We start from the raw sequence: 15,018 nt of genomic DNA on the forward strand, positions 1-15,018 counted from the left end.
TTTTTACTCGTCATTTGCTATCATTGATAAAGTTAACTTAAAGTTCTTGATATCACTAGCATATGATGGGAATAAGTCCAAAATTTATACTGTCAGGCTTTTCTTGTTTTCATCTCCTTTTGTATTGAGGAACAACTTCTGAATGGCATCATCAGTTCTTTTTTAAATAAGAAACATCTTTATTGAATTATCACTTACGACATAGGCAATTATACATTTAACTAAAGTAAAACAAACCATATTTACATATTTTCATTTGTAGACACTATACTTCACTTATAATCTTCTATATATTTTGTGCATCAGGATTTATGAATGTAGTCATATCTTCCTACATCTATCTCTATCTATCTATGTATACAAACCAAAGGGTTAAAAGGTCATATAGATGAAACATTCAATAAAAACTAAAAGAAGAACACATCTGAGCTAGAGTTTTCATTGTGTGATACCGTAAACCAACTATAATGCAGGAACATGGGATATATGCAAATGACCCTTTACAGATGTCAAGTGTTTCAGTTACATGGCTTCTTAATACCCATGACTTTTTTACTTTTTAATCTTTTATGGGTACATTCAGGCAAATAAAGCTAACCCCCTAGCTCTAGCTATCCATTTATCTCTCTCTCCCTCTCTCTCTACACACATATATATATATATATGTGTGTGTGTGTGTGTGTGTGTGTGTGTGTGTGTGTCTCTTTCTCTTTATATATATATATATATATATATATATATATATATATATATATATATATATACATACTCACCACACACATATACATATCTCTCTCTCTCTCTCTATATATATATATATATATATATATATATATATATATATATATATATATATATATGCATTACATTTCAAATCTTGAAGCCCATAATACTGACATTCAAAATGTCGAGACGACAATACCGACATCTCACAATCCCAAACAGCTGAAGATACCCAGGGCAAGTTAACACTTGTCCAACACTGAACACAAACATACCAGCTAAAGTGCAGGGCTATGCCCCCAACCCCACCCCCAGCTATATATACCAACTCTGGGATTGAACTACACTGGGGAAAAGGGCATATTTCTACATGCTGGGCAAGTGTTAACTTGCCCTAGGAAATTTCAGCCGTTTGTGATTGTGAATTGTCGACATTGTTGTCTCATCATTTTAAACGTTGGTATTATTGGCTTTATATATATATATATATATATATATATATATATATATATATATATATATATATATATATACAGTGGATATAAAAAGTTTACACAACCCTGTTAAAATGCCAGATTTTTGTGATGTAAAAAAAAATGAGACCAGAATATATAATTTCAAAACTTTTCCCACTTGTAATGTGACCTATAACCTGTACAATTCAATTGAAAAACAAAGATATAAAAAATAAAAAACATACAATACACCGGTTGCATAAGTGTGAACACCCTTTAATACTTTGTTGTGTGTGCACACCCTTAAACTAATACTTTGTTGAAGCACCTTTTGATTTAATTACAGCATTCAGTCTTCTTGGGTAGGAGTATGTCAGCATGGCACATCTTGACTTGGCAATATTTGCCCACACTTCCTTGCAAAAGTGCTACAAATCTGTCAGATTGCAAGGGCATCTCTTGTACACAGCCCTCTTCAGGTCACCCCATAGATTTTCTATTGGATTTAGGTCTGGGCTCTGGCTGGGCCATTACAAAACTTTAATTTTCTTCTGGTGAAGCCATTCTTTTGTTGATTTAAATGTATGCTTGGGGTCATTGTGTTGAAAGGTGAAATTCCTCTTTATCTTCAGCTTTCTAGCAGATGGCTAAAGGTTTTGGGCCAAAAGTGATTGTTATTTGGAATTGTTCAGAATTCTCTACACCTTGACTAAAGCCCCAGTTCCAGCTGAAGAAAAGCAACCCCAAAGCATGATACTTCCACCACCATGCTTCACTGTGGGGATGGTGTACTTTTGGTGATGAAAAGTGTTGTTTATGTGCAAAACATACCATTTGGAATTTTGGCCAGAAAGTTCAACTTGGTCTCATTAGACCATAACACATTTTCCCACATGCTTTTGAGAGACTTGATGTATTGTTTTGCAAATTTTAGCTGGGCCTGGATGTTTTTCTAAGAAAAGGCTTCCATCTTTCAACCCTACCCCATAGTCCAGGCATATGGAGAATATGGGAGATTGTTGTCACATGTAGTACACAACCAGTACTTGCCAGAAATTCCTAAAGCTCCTTCATTGTTGCTGTGGGTCTCTTGGCATCCTCCCTTATCAGTTTTTGTCTTGTTTTTTCATCAATTTTGGAGGGATGTCCATTTCTTTGCAATGTCACTGTTGAAGTATTATTTCTCCACTTTTTGATGACTGTCTTCCAAGGTATATCCAATGCTGTGGAAATTTTTGTACCCTTCTCCTGAATGATACCTTTCAACAATGAGATCCCTTTGATGCTTTGTAAGCTCTCTGTGAACCATGACTTTTGCTGTAGCAGGCAACTGAGTAAATGTCAGGAAAATCCTACTAGGACAGCTGAACTTTATTTGGGGTTAATCAGAATCTCTTTAATTGATGACACGTGTGTATCCAAGAAGACTGAATGATGTAATTAAATCAAAAGGTGCTTCAACAAAGTATTAGTTTAAGGGTGTGCACACACAACAAAGTATTAATTTATAGTTTTTATTTTTTATATTTTTCCCGTAACATATCTGTTTGTTTTTCAATTGAATTCTACAGGTTATAGGTCACATTAAAGGTGGGAAAACTTTTGAAATGTTTTATTGTGGTCTCTTTTTATATCACAAAAACATGGCATTTTAACAGGGGTGTGTAAACTTTTTCTGTCCACTGTATATATACATACATACATACAGATACACAAACATACATGTATATGTATGTATATATATATATATATATATATATATATATCTACATACACACACACACACACACACACACACACACACACACACACACACACACACACACACACACACACACACACACACTACTGGTGCCAAACACTATTTCCTACCTTTGTTGCAGTAGTTCATGCACATATTTGCACCCATAAATATACATATATTTTATATGTACATATACATATATATATATATATATATATATATATATATATATATCTATATATATATATATATATATATATATATATATATATATATATATATATGGGTCTACTGTAAAAGACTGAAAATCCACTTGTTCGAAAATGAACAGTGGATTCTCGAAGCACACTACAGTGGTGAAAGGGAATTTACGTGTTTCTCCACTCTAGTGTGATCTTGAAGTTGGTATATTTAAGTAGGGGGGTGTGGGGGGCACAGCCCCCCACATGGGGGTGCAGGGGGACTTGCTCCCCTGCAAAAATAATGCTTTTCTGTTCTTTATCGGTTCGTTGAACCGATGTTCGTGGAAGTGCACTTTCGCTTAAGTATACTTTCGTGTAACAGTGAGTCTAGTGTTTATTTTCGATTATATACAGTAGACCCATATATATATATATATATATATATATATATATATAGTGTTTTTGAGCCAATTACCATGGCTAATGTTGGATTTAATTTAAAACATCAACATAAAGCAATACATTCTGTGCATTTAAACTCAGGGAAGAACTTATCTAAAACTAGACACACATTCACATTCATAGTTAGCTTCACATTAAGGATCCAGTTTTTGCCATAGCATAGTTCAAAAAAATATAACACTACCTAAAGGAAGTCGAGTTGCTCAGGATAACAGCCCACCAATCTTTCCAGATTAAGGACAGTTAAAGATAGCACACTTTTTAACTGGTTCTTTCTAGTCTCTCTAGATTTAGTTAACAGCATTTTTCCTTTTTTTATGTCATAATACTCCTTTTCCAAACTCTTTGGGATTAAAGATTCATCAAGTTTTCTTCCCTGTTTCAAAATATTTCTAACTTCTGCAGGTATCTTGGCCTCTAGTCAACACCCCGGGAATCTGAAATGTAACTCTTTACCCTAGTTACACTCCTGGTATGCAGCTGTATAAAGGCTGCTACTAGTTACCTAGGAATGAATATTTTCCTTTGATGCCTATATGTTGGGAAACGTCACTAAGTTGTTGTTTATGCAGTAGATGACATTCAGTTGCAGTTCCCATACCATGTACCTCCCTCTCTCTTTGCATGCATATATATGAAAGCTGATAAAATCAGAAATTACTTGCATTTTCACTATGAGATCACAATATGGTGAGGATTAGGGAATATGCTCTTTCTACTCTGTAGTGTGATCTCAGAGCTTGGATTTGATAGATAATTAGTAGGGGGGTCTATATTTGATTATTGAACTACTAAAAGTTTGAACACCATATGGTCGACACCATATGTTCGAACTCTTAAAAGTTCGTAAATAAAAAAAAAAACAAGTTGAAAGGTTAAGCACCCCCCACACTCCCCACTATTTAAATATACCAACTCCAAGATCACACTACAGTGCAGACAATGGAAAACTTCCATTTCCGCACTGTACAGAGATCTCTGTTGAAACATTTGAACATTTAAATGTTTGATCATATGGTGTCGACCATATGACGTTCGAACATGTAAATGTTTGATAACTTAATATAGACCCTTATCAGGGCACAGCTTGTGACCCATTAAAATGTTTTATTTTAAGTTATTTATTTATTTTTTTATCCTTTGTGGATCAAAGTTTGTTATGGTTAACCATTAGGTTTTGATAATTTGTCGATCAATAGTGTGCATTTTCAATGGAATTTCATGCTTCATCCATGTAGATACAAATATGCACACACACACACACACACACACACACACACACACACACACACACACACACACACACACACACACACACACACACACACTCCCTTTAACAAGAGCAATATGATGTTTTACTGTCTATGTGGACAGCTCGTACACTGTCAAACTATTCCTTTCTAAGGTGGCTTATGCCAACTGATGACAAAACAAGTTAGTAGCAGGGCATGTGTCTTATTTGCTCTGATCTTTCTACGAGTCTGTCTTTCTTTTCTCCTTCCTTTTAGCACAATTGTGTTATAATTTTGCAGTAATATGGAACTCAAAGGAAATATGGATGAAGCAACTACTGAATATTCCAGTCAAATGTTAAAAGATGATTTTTGGTTGGTGGTTCAGCAGTATGTAGGGTAGACAACTATGATGACACTCCTGTACCTATAATGGAAGAATTATTTGAAAAGCAGGCTATGCTGGTCTCTGCTGCATGATATTAAAACAACTGCAGAATTGTTTGTTTTCTAATAATCTAACAATACTATAAACAATTCACTCAGAAGTGCACTATAATGTGAATTTTTTCAGTAACTGTTTTTAGAATGAAATAAGTTTATTTTTTTTTCTTTCTTTCAGGGAGAACCAGGTGCTCCAGGATCACGTGGATCTCCTGGAAGCATGGTAAGTGTGAAGCTAATCCAAATACTCTTGTTTAATTTAATATTTGAGTGAAAGTTCCACAAAGGTGTTCATTATTTGTGGTTTGTAGCAGTCCACACATTAGGTGAACCTTAAAGATCAGGATTTGGGGATCACTAGTGCATTGAGCTGCACAAATTAGCATGGGTAGTGGTAAAGTACAAGGTGTGGGCTGTCCTAAGACACAGCATGGTTGCACAAGAGGCAATAAAGCGTGGTATGCAGCACATGCTGATGAATTCATAATGACTTTGAAGTGAAGAACATCATGCAAATGAGCAGCATAGGGTATTCAGTCATTGACATATGAAATGTTGGACTGAATCAGAACTATATAAAATGGCCATGCTTAGACATGACATATTCCAGGTTTGAACCCAGACAAGTATAATGTAAATGATGGAAACAATGCTAGGATTAGTAGCAGCTACCATCACAGCCTTTGCCCACAATGCAGAACATTACAGACATCTGTGTCAATGAAGGAGGCACATACCACACGTGACACATATAACATGTGATATACTGCCAGCCCATAGACTAATAGATTATGGAGCATTTTTATTTGAAGAGGGAGATTGAAAGGGACTTAGTCATATTGTGTCACTCACATCTGGAATAAACTGAAATGCTTTGTATGCCCATGCCTGTGGATTTCAAGCTATGTATAGTTTTAACCATCTTATCAATGCTGAACTTTCAGCAGCATATTGGGGTCATATTAATATCATAGGTGTTAGTATCATGAAATCTAGCACAGGTCAGCTCCTCAACATCATCCTACATTATGTGGAAGAGCATATCTGACTCACCAGTCCTGCAAAGGAGAGCCCTTGTATTGTATTAGCAAAGATGCCCCCTACACACACACACACACACACACACACACACACACACACACACACACACACACACACACACACACACTCACAAACAAGCACCCCAACACTTGCTCTCTCTCAAGAAAGCACTCACCAACACACCTGACATATTTATTTATTTTATTTAACCTTTGTTGACCATGTTAGTCCCACTAGGGTAGTGATCTCTTTTCAGGGGATACCTGAGGTGGTATCTGTACTAATAAGGGAAATTTGGCCAGGGCATCTGGGAGCTTCACCTTCTCATTTTTATAGGTGCTGTAACATCTTTCACATCCACCTGAGCTTTCAGCAAGTCAAGCAGATGAGACCACGGTTTAACGTTTCATCCGAAGGACAGCACACTCAGGAGTACAGTATCCCACAATATGCTGCACTGCAGTGTCAGCAATTGACTTACCTGGTATGGGCATGATACATGTTCCAATTCACACACACACACACACACACACACACACACACACACACACACACACACACACACACACACACACACACACACACTTCTAACCCCTGTAGTGCAACCAGACATGCAGGCACAATCGCCACACTCACACACACATACACACTTACACAAACGTGCACACATTTATTTAGCTTCATTCATGCAGACATGCACACAAATCTGCAGGCACACATCCAATCCCCATAACTCCACTGTATTTTCATGTAGCAGAAGTACTCCCATATCAGTGAATGGATGAATGCCATCATTTGATGCAGAATGCAGTAGTTGTACAGAATCTGTCTGTTTCTAAGTTGAGATTACATAGGATGTAAACATTTCCCTAGATGTGTGAAGCTGTCCCTCAATTAATTTATGTTAGCCCTCCTCCCAGTCACACACCATATCTGTACTCCTATGCAGTAAAGAATTACATGTTTTTATGTTGTTTTCATACCTGAATGTACCAGCTAAGAGCAGTTTATAGCTAATTATCATTAGATTTTGTTAGAGGAATGTGTTGTAAAAATTTCAAAGGGTTTTCAATAAGCATATAAATGTGTTATTAGTTCAGGCTCATGAAATCAGTATGTATCAGAATCGTATCATTAGTATGTTTCTATGACATTAGAACTAAAAGCAACAATTGCTTTATCATGAAAATAATTGATATATATATATATATATATATATATATATATATATATATATATATATATATATATTTATTTTTATTTTATTTTACATTTGTTGACCGGGCTAGTCTAGCTGGATACATGTCCATTTTCAGTAGAGGCCCGGGGAGAAAAGCTCCAAGAAACATACAGAATTAATATAAAAGTCAAAACAGATCAAACTAAACAAAAACAGCTATTGTTTCATAAAAACATTAGTTGTTTTTAAAAAAGTACAAAATACAATACTCATAGTGAGCATAACATGCACAATAGGCAGCAAAGGGTAATGTACAAGAGAGGGTACAATATATATATATATACATAATTTTTATTTGCAATAACATGTTATAATGATTCTTTAAGGGTAAGATTATAGAGATATAGAGTGATGATTAGAATAAAGGAAAGGATATATATATATATATATATATATATATATATATATATATATATATATATATATACATACATACATATATTCTAACATTTACAAAACCGTTGTGCAAAGTAGAGACAAACATCTGTACATTAGAGATGTTGCTGTTGCATCTTCTTTAGGTACACTAGTTCATGTAGTGTGATGTATAAGACTGCATTTCAAAGCTCTGGTGTAACATTTTGGAGGGTCTCTACTATCCTGCTGTGCTTCCTTGAATCTGTAAGTTCATAAGATCATATGAAGTTACTAGGCTACTGGCCATGAGGCCTTTCCAAGCCTAGCCAAAGTTTTGGGGCCATGTTTCCAAGGTTAGCACCTATCCTCCCTGTCAAGCAGGGACATAGGTAGTATCCCAGGATTAATTTTCCATTACCCATCTATGCATCCAGGTTATGTTTGAACAGGGCCAGAGAAGTACTCTGCTTAACATGGAGAGGGAGTCTATTCCACAAATGGGGGGTTTCTAGGACACATATCTGTCCCGCCGGCAGGACCTATTAATGTCACAGGCTAGGTTTAGGTCCCGAGTGTGTGTGATATGTGTGTTGTTTGATTTGTGGATATGCAGCATTTCCAGTAGGGCGGGGTTTGAGATGTCTTTAAATGCCAGACAGAGGTCCCCTCCAAGCAGTCTATATGAGACCGAGTAAAGTGAGAGGGACTTAAGCATATCCTCATAGGAAAGGTATTTGAGACCCTGAATTCTTCTAGTCAGGAACCTCTGTGGTCCCTCCAGCTGCTGTAAGTGCACTGTACTTGATTATAGGCCTGATTAAGGAAGAGTACAGAGAGGTTACAACTTCTTTTTTCCTGGATGATATGCCCTTGTTTATGAGTTGAACTATGTAGTATGCCCTATGCACTACTGAGGCTACGTGCTGATCAAATGCTAGATTGCTGTCTACCAAGGTGCCCAAATCCCTTACTACTGATTGTGTGCTAAGGATGTTGTTTTTGATATGATACTTTGTGGGTACATAATTTTTACCAAAGGGGATAACGATACAGTTTTTGGCATTGAGTTTGAGGCCGTGTCTTATGCATCAGTCGTTGCAACTGTCTGGGTGAGTCCCTCCTGGAGAATGTTAACATCATTTGGGGAGTCAATGACCACCCCTAGTTTGCCGTCATCCGCAAACTTGGTCAGCCATAGACCTTTTGTCTTTGCCTGCACATTGGAAAAATATATTCCAAAGAGTGGGGGCCCTAAGACCAAACCCTGAGGGACCTCATTAGTTATGGGTATACTATTTGAGGTGGAGTCCCCTATTTTGACTGTATGGATTCTGTCATTGAGCCAATTGGCAATCCACCTAGTGATGTAAGTGTTGATGATCAGCTTGAGTGAGCTTATCTACTATACCTGAAAGAGGTACAGTGTCAAACGTCTTGGTCAAGTCAAGGTAGGCAGTGTGCACCTCTTTTCCCTCGTCCAAGGTCTTGGTGACTGTTTCAAAAAAATCCACCAGGTTCAACAGGCATGATCTCCCTTGACAAACATACTGAGTGTGGTCAAGTGCTTGGAGGCTACCAGTGTCCTGGTTTATGAGATCCATGATTATGCTTTCCATAGCCTTACATATCAGGCTCATAAGGCTAATGGGCCGGTAGTTACCTATGTCAGTGGTATCACCACCTTTGTGCAATGGAATGACAGTAGCCATCCTCCATTCAGTGGGTACATATCCAGTGCTTAAGATGTCTTTGAAAAGGGTGCCTAAAGGTGTTGCCAGCTCTTGCTTGAAGCTATGTAAGATGCAGCCTGGGATGCTGTCAGGTCCCATGGAGGCTGTATTTTTTGCCTTTGAAAGGACATTCAAGATCTGTTCACTGGAGATAAATGGTGGTGAGCAGGTGTTGAGGAGATCTTAATTAACTTTGGGGGAGCATGGGGACAAAGTTTTTGCTGAACCTGTCGGCAAGCAGGTTAGCTATGTCATCGGTATTGGTGTACGTAATGCTCTTGACCACAAGTTTGGTACATGGCTTTTTCTTCTTCTTTAGGTTACATATGTAGCTAAAGAAAGCTTTGTGATTGTCTTTTGATGAGGAGACCAGTTTGGACTCAAAGTTGGCTTTGGAGGATTTCATGAGGGTTCTTAGTTGTTTGTCTAGGTTCAGGAGGGTCTGCTTCCAGTTTAGCACTCGCCCCTTCCTGCTCTTAGTCAGTACCTTCTTTCTTCTATTATAAAGTCTGTTTATGGCAGAAGTCTACCAGACTGGTTTGCTTTTCCCTGATAGGGATACTTTGGTTCTCTATGGTACAGCCTAGTCTATGCAGCTATAATTATTCTTGTAAAGAGCCCTGGTCTAAGTCTCTGCATAGGTGTCCATTCCCTCTGTTCCCTCCGATGTGGAGGTAACTACAAAGCTGTTTATGCCAGTCTGTCGGGGGCTATAGTTGGCTTTAGAGAAGTTTTTTTGTCTGATCTTGGCTGAAGAGGGGGTGACTCTAAGAGGGAAGGTTACTGCGTGGTGATTGGATCTCACCAAGGAGGGTGACACTGTAGGGGTACTACAGTGGTTGGCCATGTTTGTCAAAACTAGGTCTCATATATTTTCTCTCCTTGTAGGGGTATTAAACAGCTGGTCCAGAGCATTAGAGCTCACAAAGTCAAGAAATCTCTGAGCACATTGGTTATGGCTAGAGTAGTTTCTCCAGTCAATGGTTGGATAATTGAAGTCTCCTAGGATCAGAGTGCGAGGTGACACTTTTATAGATTCAAGTAGGTCAAGGTAGGTGGAGTGGCTATCTTGATTCATGGATGGGGGCCTATAGCTAGCTATGACTTGGATAAGTGTCTTGTCTACAGTTAGCTGCACGTGGAGTGTCTCCTGTGCATCATACTGCTTGATCAGCCTAGAGGGGTATTTATTTTTAACAAATTCAGAGACTCCAACGCCTTTAGTATTGTAACCCCTTTGGATGGGGTCTGAATGTGTGGAAGGATGTATAGCATGGTATGAAGGGGGTGCTCTCAGCGGATTTGAACCAGGTCTCTGTGATGGCACATATGTCAGCATCTTGCAGAGCTAGGACTGCTTCCAGAGAGTACAGTTTCATAGTAAGGCTCCTAGTATTTAGCAGCATGACCTTTAGTTCTATTTTTGATGTATTTTGTACGTTGGGAGCTTTATTCTCATGACCTTGCCTAAAAAAGGCACTATAGGGAAGGCAAGAGCCTTTGCCAGTATCCGGAAGCCCAGTGGAGATAGATGAAGGCCATCTCTGGCAAAGCCTTGAGACTTCTCAATCATGTCTTCCCAGGCTGGCAAGTACTGGATCCTCTTTGAATGACACCAGAACTAAGCCAATTATTAAAATCAATCATTTTTGTTTGTATTGAGCCATCATCCTGGGTGATGGTAAAATGCTGATTAAGGCTAGGGACAGACACGCCTGGGACACATGTTCTGAGAGCTCAATCATGTCTCTCTTCATGTAGTACATAAAGGTAAGTCTCAAATTATTCACACAAACATGGACAGTGACAGAGTCATAACTGTACTGGTCGCTGAGAGACTTGAGTGTATGTGTGATATGGTGGATTCTGGAGCCCAAAAAGCAACTTGCAATGACATTCTCCTTATCCAGACTGGTGAGTGGCACATCTGTGTGTCTCACTATCGAATCTCCAATGGCTAAGTTGTTGGGTTTGTTTTTGTCAGTTGTTGTGAGACACTGGTGTTTTGAATATGTGAGTTGTGAGTTGGGGTGTGCTGGTGGATGTTTTTGTGCTTATGCTTGGGAGGTCTCTTCTGTTTTGGTAAATTACTGGTGTGAACCTCTGCAAATGAGGGTCTGTGTTGTGAATGTGAGGGTAGTGTATAAGCCTGTGTGTGCTGTGTGGGACTGGATGGTGTGTGAGCTGTAATGTCTATGTCTGGAAAGTCAACCATCCACTTGCTAGTTCTGTGGTTATGAGAGTGAGAGAGCCTGGATTCCACGTTCATTATATAGTTGCATCTCTCACAGAAAGTGTTATTACGTGCTAAGAGCAGTGGGTTGTCTGCGTACATGAGACAGTTGCTACACTGCCACATGATGCCCATCCTGACCAGACAAGTTGGAGAAACTGTAGGGAATTGCCTGCTCATGATGCCGACTCTGGATGAGGGAATGAGGAGATCAGATAAGGTCGGTAGGGGGTTGTGTCTGATTTGTGGTTGGGGTTAGCCCTAGCCCGATGCTTATAACTCTGGATTGGGTCTGTGCTACCTCAGGTTATCTCACTCACTGCTAAGGGAAAATTTGAAGAAGGAATACCTTATAGATGGATTACTATTGTGTGGCACTGCTGCATGATATGTAAACCCTATGCAAATGAGCAGTTTAACTACCTGGACAACGGAAGTGAAGCCAAGCCACTGAATGTAGAATACAACCCTATATCCCTCATCTTTTAGCCAATCACCCTGTATCAGGATAGGTTCCAACCAGCACTACTACTCTCACCGGGGCGCGAGCAGGCCCCGACTTATGCCAGGTAAATTTTACAAAGTTTGCAGGATCAGACAAACAGCTCTGGATGCATTCACTCTGTATCCAGGCTATACTAAAGCGAAGTAGAATACTTCCAGCAATTAGAACAGTTGGTGTAGGTATAATACAGTTCCAGTAAGAAAAAACAGTATACAGAACTTTACTGAGCTAGAGAACAGTTGTAAAATTAAGCCAGCAAGATTCAGATCAGTTTTTGCAATCAGTAATAAAGCTGATCTAAATAGTGCAGTCTATATTGCAGTACAAGCAACACAAGTACAATAAGTGTTAAATAAATGCAAAAAAGCACTTAGGTTTTTGTTGTAGCTTCTCAGGAGCCTTGGAATTCAATACAGCGTTGGTGCAGGACCCCCACCTCTGTATGAGGTCGGTAAAACAAGTGGAAACCCATGCAAATGCACAGTTTAAATACCTGGAGAACAGAAGTGAAGCTAAGCCACTGAATGTAGACAACAACCCTATCCCTAAGCTTTTAGACAATCACCCTGCATCAGAACAGGTTCCAACCAGCACTACTACTCTCACTAGGGTGCAAGCAGGCCCCGACTAACACCAGGTAAATCGGAAAAGGTTTGCAGGATCAGACAGCTCTGGATACAGCAACTCTTTATCCAGGTTATACTAAGGCTAAATAGAATACTTCCAGCAATTAAAACAGTTGATGCAGGTATAATACATTTCCAATAATAAAAAAACAGTACACAACACTTTACCCTGTTCCTGGTATTATGTCACACCAGAAACATGGATCATCTAATTAAACCAGGAGGATACATCATGATTGCTGGTCTATTTGCCAAACACAATGCAAAAGACAGATAATAGGATACAGAAGCATTCTATGGTACTGAATCCCTTTGTTTATTCCTGGTGTAACCTGAAGGTGGCAGATCCCACCATTTAGCCCCAGTGTTCTACAAGCACAGCTGACTCTACAGTGCCACCTGCAAGCCCGCTGTGCTACTACAGGTAGGACTAGAACAAGTGTATTATGCTACAGTAGTACCGCCATAAACTTGAGTGGCAAACTGCTAATGTGTGGATCTACATTTTGCAATGATTTGAGGTACATATAGTGCAGTTGTATTTTTACCATATGTACAAAAGGAAGGACTACAGTTGTAATATCCTTGTTCATTCAGGCAGCCATCTCCAAAGTAACAAAACACTCAGGAGGCTCTGTGGATCCCTCCCTTGCTTTGTTAGTAGTGTTACTACATCCATATGAGCTTACCCTGTATAATGGCATCTATAATGCTGCTAATAATGTACAGGGTGAGTTCTCGGTATACAAAAAAGGTATCGATAAGTAACATTATTGCTATGGAAATATGCATTGATGTTTGATGCCAATGCATATTTTCAGTGTAGTGGGACATAGTAAGTGAAGGCTGAGATGTAGAAATGAGAGTAGATCTTCATGAGTCCTTGTTTAGCCCATATAATTCGAAGAATCACAAATGTCAACTGTGCAATGAAATGTGGAATAACTACTACCATAAGCATTGAATGCTTTAGAATCCAACCCTGAATATGCATATGTCTTATCCTACAAACTATAAAATGTATATATAGAGAGAGAATGATCATTAAAACATGTTGAACTTCCAACATTTGCAAACCATCCATTTACAAATGCATGTAGCAATTTTCCTCTGACTAACAAAAAAAAAAAGAAATATAAATATATATAGGATAATTTTTCACGGGGTTAAGGCAATAAAGCAGGATCTTTCCACTGAGAGTAAATTGTTATCCCACTTCCTATAACGCCACTTGCTGAGTGTTCTTGAGACAGTGGGAGGAGTCTCAGTATACCAAGGGAGGTAGTTGTACTTGCATTTCACAGCAGGGAAAACTTGTTCCTGCTCCTTACCCTATCCCCAGAATATTCAATAATCCCCAAAATATCCACTTCCACTTTGTCTGAAAAACGTAATCCCATAACATTCAGTTCAAGTAATTTGCATGGTGCATTGGGCTATATTAATCACACAGAATAACAGAGTGCATACAGCAAATGGACATAGCAAAACATAGATGCATAACTGTAGGAAACTTCTTGCAGTCACCACAAGTAAGATCAACCATAAGGAAAGCAAAAGGCTGTCTCTCACTGCCAGGGATGTCTTTAAAGAATTTGTTTCCAGCCATCACAACCATCTGGTACTCTATGACATACTGAGGAACACTGTTAACATAGTAGATATTATAGTACAGAATATACCTGGATTCTCCATGGCAATGCTCTGTAATCTATTCTGCTTACTGTTTTACAAATATGTAACTGATCGCATCATTTATCCATGTATGTGAGGGTGTCATCTCCACTTCATTCTGGTAATGTTCTAATTCTGAAGATATTATGTTGCAAGATGTAGTCAAGAATGGAAATGTAGTTAAAAGGTGGACCCCTTTGGAAGACCATTCTGTCTGCAGTGCCAGGAGCTCTATACTTATAATGGCGTATGGATGCATAGGGTATGTGAACTATATCTATTAATGTTAACTAAATGCCTCAGTCTGAGCTGCATGATCATGCCCATTGCAATGACTCTGGATGAGGTTTACTGCAGGTGCTTGTGACAA

At 38.6% G+C, this 15,018-nt stretch overlaps 1 protein-coding gene across 1 annotated transcript in view; it reads left to right on the forward strand.

The window, feature by feature from the left end:
- The window catches only part of LOC122815075, a 3,014,144-nt gene that overhangs the window by 1,878,958 nt on the left and 1,120,168 nt on the right, over window positions 1-15,018 (forward strand). Inside the window, exon 90 of the mRNA XM_044087319.1 lies at window positions 5,421-5,465. Coding sequence (XP_043943254.1) covers window positions 5,421-5,465 — 45 coding nt within the window. The remainder of the gene's footprint in view (window positions 1-5,420; window positions 5,466-15,018) is intronic.

The sequence above is a fragment of the Protopterus annectens genome, chromosome 11.part0, assembly GCF_019279795.1.
Source record: "Protopterus annectens isolate FY-2018-M chromosome 11.part0, PAN1.0, whole genome shotgun sequence".
NCBI lineage: Eukaryota > Metazoa > Chordata > Ceratodontiformes > Protopteridae > Protopterus > Protopterus annectens.